At 36.7% G+C, this 5862-nt stretch overlaps 1 protein-coding gene across 1 annotated transcript; it reads left to right on the forward strand.

Moving 5' to 3' along the window:
• The first annotated feature begins 5161 nt into the window (after positions 1-5161).
• LOC135224869 (histone H3.v1-like) lies at positions 5162-5503 on the forward strand. The gene has a single exon (XM_064264193.1). The coding sequence runs from the start codon at positions 5162-5164 to the stop codon at positions 5501-5503; it is 342 nt and encodes a 113-aa protein (XP_064120263.1).
• The last annotated feature ends 359 nt before the right edge of the window (positions 5504-5862 follow it).

A 5862-nucleotide genomic window follows, 5' to 3' on the forward strand; every position in this document is an offset into this window, starting at 1 on the left:
AGCAAAGAACAAACAAGAATTCGTGACAAGAAAATCCCACAGTCATCTCGACTAGTTTGGCTACGTCCGCGATAATCCAAGATGTCCTTAGCAAGCACATTTTGTTAGTCTCAGTTCCCCATCTTACTCATCTCTCTCTCTCTCTCTCTCTCTTCTCTCTCTCTCTCTCTCTCTCTCTCTCCACCACTTGTGTTCCTTCTGCAGGTTAATTCAATAATTATTTCCCTAATATTTTTGCCATCCTCGTACTGAAATAGTGAGGTCTTTAAATACAGTTCCAGATCCTGCATTTCAAATAATGCGAAAGCGGCAAATTGAACCTTTGATTCCCAAATATCTATCAACGAACACAGGAAGATACTTCACTTATAAACAAAGCTTTCAGTTTGAAAAAGAAGGAAGCATAGCAACGGCGGTCTGAGAGATAAAATTCCCATTAAGATAACAAGAATCTGAATAATATATATATATATATATATATATATATATATATATATATATATATATATATATATATATATATATATATATATAGATATATATAATTTCTGAACTCCTTGAGTTCAGAACGTGAAGGGTAATCAAACTAACTTTGTAAAAACTTAGTGGTGTCGTGTCGTTTCCGAGTTGAATTTCGTTTTTTTAAATTTTAAATTTATGTGGATGCTTTGCCAACCGATTTTACCAAAAAAATACTCCAGAGAAAAACATCCGTTTTTTCATTATTCCTAAAGTTCTAATGTCCGAAAAAACTTTTTTTTTTGTTTTTTGATGCTTTGATGGGTTTCTATCTTGCTAACAAAAAAATAGAGCGTTTTTTAAAAATCTGTTTCATAAGTGGTATTTGAAAAAAAAAACATTGTTCGTCAATGTTAGTCTTGTTTTACATGGAAAAAGCATATCATATATATATATATATATATATATATATATATATATATATATATATATATATATATATATATATATATATATATATATATGCTTTTTCCATGTAAAACAAGACTAAAATCGACGAACAATGTTTTTTTTAAATACCACTTATGAAACAGATTTTAAAAAACACATCTATTTTTTTGTTAGCAAGATTGAAACCATCAGAGCAAAAAGAGCTTTCCGACATTAGAACTTTAGGAAATAATGAAACGGATGTTTTTCTCTAGAGTATTTTGTGAAATAGGTTGGCAAAACATCCACATAAATAAGATTTAAAAAAACGAAATTCAACTCGGAAACGACACGACACCACATAAGTTTTACAAAGTTAGTTTGATTACTTTTCACGTTCTGAACTCAAAGGAGTAAAAAAAAAGTCTTAACAAACGGGGTTAAGTGCCGATCCTTACATAAATCATAGAAGAACTAAGTCTTACTTTTTCTCAAAAGAACTTCACGGTCCACTTAAGACTTCTAAATTTTTATTTATTTATTTATTTTTTTTTTTATTTTAACTATGCTTCACGTTCTACTGACTGGGCTTCAACCGCTGTCCACAATCATAACAAATGACAGAGATAGACAGAACAGATAGAACATCAACTTCAGGCCAAAGGCCAAGTGCTGGGACCTACCAGGTTATTCAGTGCTAGAATGAAAATTGAGAGGAAGAGGCTTAAAAGGCGCAACAGGAGGAAAGCCTCAAAGCAGTTGCACTGTGAAGCAATTGTTAGGATATGATGGAAAGTAAGATGGAAGGCAGCATATGAATGGAGTCTTTATATATAAATATAAGTTTTAATTTTACAATTATTATTTTCTCTTGCATTATAGATAAGCGCTCTGTTCTCATAAAAGAAGTTATATACGTATTGTATTTCAGTGTCATAGGGAGGTACAGTAGAAAAAAAAAAAACAACGAAAGGAATTACAGCTAGGCGACCGAAGGGACGCTGCAAAGAACCTTAAGTAATGCCTACAGTGCACAGCGTGAGGTGCGCAAGTCGCTACTCCTCCAACGGGAACAAATTACTTCGAGGGCTATCACTCAAGCGTGATATTGGCCGCTGACGTGACACCAAAAGCAAAAGCTGTAAGTGTAGCTAAATGAGCACTGGTCGAAAATACACAGGAAAAAGGGGGGGTGCGGTCGGCGCAGTCAGTCCCCAATCAGATAAGGCGATGTATTATAACAGGTAGGTAGGTAGCCTACAGGTAGGTACCCAAGCCCCGAGGACGGATCTGATAGGGTCACCAAAACCAACCTCGCCCCCCCTTGCATTCCCCGGACGATCGTCTGCATTTATCAAGCGATATCATTTATAAAGCTTCAAGGATTGTTGGCCGATACGGCCCTAACAGCCATTAAGGGGGCTTCGTTTATGGCAGTCATAACTTTGAGCGGAATCCGCCGATAAGAGAAAAGAAATCTTTAAGCTAATACGATTGGATGTCAATAATATGTGTAAAAATACGTGGAGGAAGGAACGAAAAATCGTAGAAGTCTCATTCAACTCTTCAGTTTACTACAAGGTCTCAAATGTATATTACTAGTAGATTTCCATGGACAGACTGCGGGCTGCTTTATGAGCAAGAGCCCGTGCTGGCATAAGGCCACCTCAATCTCAAACAACAGCAGAAGACGTGAGAGGCAAAGGAATAGACGAAGGGAGGATACAAGACATAAATACTTGGAAGAGGCTCACTAAAAACAACGACCCCGACTAAGGATTAAGTTGAGACGAAAAGGTGACCAGGATCAAAAATAACTGTCTAGTTTCGTTTTTGTTAGTTTTATATATATATATATATATATATATATATATATATATATATATAGATATATATATAGATATATATATATATATATATATATATATATATATATATATATATATATATATATATATATATAAAAACTAACAAAAACGAAACTAGACAGTTATTTTTGATCCTGGTCACCTTTTCGTCTCAACTTAATCCTTAGTCGGGTCGTTGTTTTTAGTGAGCCTCCTTCCAAGCCTCCCCCCCTGTGCCTGGGGACTCCCTTTGAGTTTATGCACAATTCTATTTTTGTTGTTGTTGTTATTGTTCTTTTAGCTGTTTCAGCTGGCATGCATATTAAGTAATATATATATATATATATATATATAATATATATATATATATATATATATTTATACAGGGTGTCCATAACGTGGACACCTTGCATATATTATATATATATATATATATATATATATATATAATATATATATATATATATATATATATATATATATATATATATATATATATATATATATATATATATATATATATATATATATGCAAGGTGTCCACGTTATGGACACCCTGTATAAATATATATATATATATCATATATATATATATTATATATATATATATATATATATAGACATATATTATTAATATGCATGCCAGCTGAAAACCGCTAAAAGAACAATAACAACAACAACAACAAAAATAGAATTGTGCATAAACTCAAAGGGGAGTCCAGGCACAGAGGCCTATTCCGTTATGTGGTTCATTCAGTGACGAAATCAATCTAATGTAACGGAGATGTTGCCTCTCATTCTGTCATTGGGTCGAGATTAAGTACGAATAAAACGGGACAAACAATCTTGGCGGCGGTGTTATATCTCCTATAATAATAGGGAGAGGCCTATTCTCTCTCTCTATCTCTCTCTCTCTCTCTCTCTCACACACACACACACACACACACACACACACACACATATATATATATATATATATATATATATATATATATATATATATACTGTGTGTGTGTGTGTGTGTGTGTGTGTGTCTGTGTGTGTGTGAATAAATTGAATATATAATATATATATATATATATACTATATATGATGTATATATATATTTATATATATATATATATATATATATATATAGATATATATATATATATATACATATATTATGTATACACACACGCAGCACACGCAAACACACACACACATATATAAAATATATATATATATATTATATATATATATATATATATATATATATATATCGGATATCTCCGTTACATTAGATTGGGCTTCGTTACTCAAAGTTGAAAAGAGGGGATCCACAATTTAAAACGTTATATATCCTAATCTAAGGAAATATCTATAATCCTTCTAAAGTAAATCAATTATATTAAAAAAAAATAATATCCCTATAACTCAAACAAAAACTAACAAATATAATATTACTCCGAGTAAATCTATTTCGCCTCTTTTTTTACCACCATGGCCCACAAGACATTAAAATACTGGTGAAATTCTGAACCGCATAGTTTTGTTTACTAAGAAGTCTGAGAGAGAGAGAGAGAGAGAGAGAGAGAAAAGAGAGAGAGAGAGAGAGTTGATTTTGACTGCGCGTTGCGCCACGCGGTGTCTATTGAGTAAATAAACTTGGGGGAGTTCGTCGAAGAGGTCCTGGGCCAAGTGTAGCTTCAGTGTGCGGGACAAGCAGGTGCCGCTCGGGCCTTTGAACCATCTCTCTCCGACTTGACTCACCACGCGCGCCCTACCACCACCCCTCCTCCTCCTAATCCCCTCTCTCCTCCTCCTCCTCCCACCCTTTTCCTCCATCCGAGACCTTGCCTTTACCACACGTCAACTACACCTTGCCACGCCCAGTTCCCCCCACCCCTCCCCAGCTCCCATAACACCCCCCCCCCCAACCTGAGGCAGCTACCAAGCTGAAAACTAATTGGTCTATGAAACTTAACAAGCTGGACTTCTGTCCCGATACATTTCGGCGGAATGTATCACATTAATCTTGGCCATGGTGTATTCGAAAAGTCCATTCGACTCTGGAAGTTTGAAGGAGTCCGGTATTTACAAGTTGCATGAAAGTGTAATAACTTTTAGTGGGGTGTAATTTCGAACTGGCATCTCTCCATTACAGGCACTCTAAGCATGCAATGAACCTGTTATTGCCTGGAATTCCTCCATTACTCGACCAGGATTCACCGTAGGAGACACTCATTCCCAGGGAGCAGCCAGCTCGTAAGAACTTTCAGAGGAAGAACACTGAAACACAAGGAGAATGTAGAGAGTAGTGTAAGTCGATCAAGAGTCAATGTAACTTCGCCAAGTCGATGGCCGACGTCCCTTTGAGAAGCCCTTGCTAGAGCAGACCGTTAAGAGCCTCCTGGACACGACGGCAGGGGACGCAGCGAAATCGGATGGTAGAGTTAGAAAGCCCAGGGGAGGGGACCTGCCAAAAAAACAGGGAAAAGGATAATATCGACAGAGATCAGCAGCAACAGCCAGCAGCAGCAAACAGCAGCAGCAGCGAGCAAACAGCGAAGCAGCAGAGACAAAGGCTCAAGAACAGCGACCCCTTCATCTCGAACGAAGACCCAGAAGAAGAAGAAGAAGAAGTAGAAGAGGAATTCCTACGAGAAGAAAGAGAAGAGGAGGAAGAAGAGCTGGTCCGAGGACGTGAGCCTGTGCTCTGTCCACGCCAGGAAAAGTTCGGGAGACAGCTCGAGAAGGGGCTCGATCATTGTCACGAGCGGGAGTGAGAGGCGACGCAGTTGCGGCGAAAACAAAAAGAAAGTTCGGTTCTCGATCTCGAGGATGGATTGCGACACCAACTTCAAAGTCACCATGTCGATCAAGAAGGAAGCGATGGCGTTCCGTTTTCTTCAAGGTAAGGAGAAAAAAACAAAAAAAAGGGGGCAGCAATTAAATACGTATAAAGAAAAAGTACCTCGTCATGTCATAAATTAACCGATGTACAATGTCCTAAGAGGGCACACGTGTTACAGAATATGTAACTGCCAATGCTACCATATTCAAAACAACGTACAATGCCCCCCCGCCCCCCAAAAGGGCACAGACCATACGTATCAGAGTATGTCTTAAAAGTTAATGTTATTAA

The sequence above is a fragment of the Macrobrachium nipponense genome, chromosome 12 (assembly GCF_015104395.2).
Source record: "Macrobrachium nipponense isolate FS-2020 chromosome 12, ASM1510439v2, whole genome shotgun sequence".
Classification (NCBI taxonomy): Eukaryota; Metazoa; Arthropoda; class Malacostraca; order Decapoda; family Palaemonidae; genus Macrobrachium; species Macrobrachium nipponense.

Bases quoted from the DNA above. Each gene is read 5' to 3' on its own strand.
- LOC135224869 (XM_064264193.1), top strand. From the start codon at position 5,162: ATGGTAGAGTTAGAAAGCCCAGGGGAGGGGACCTGCCAAAAAAACAGG.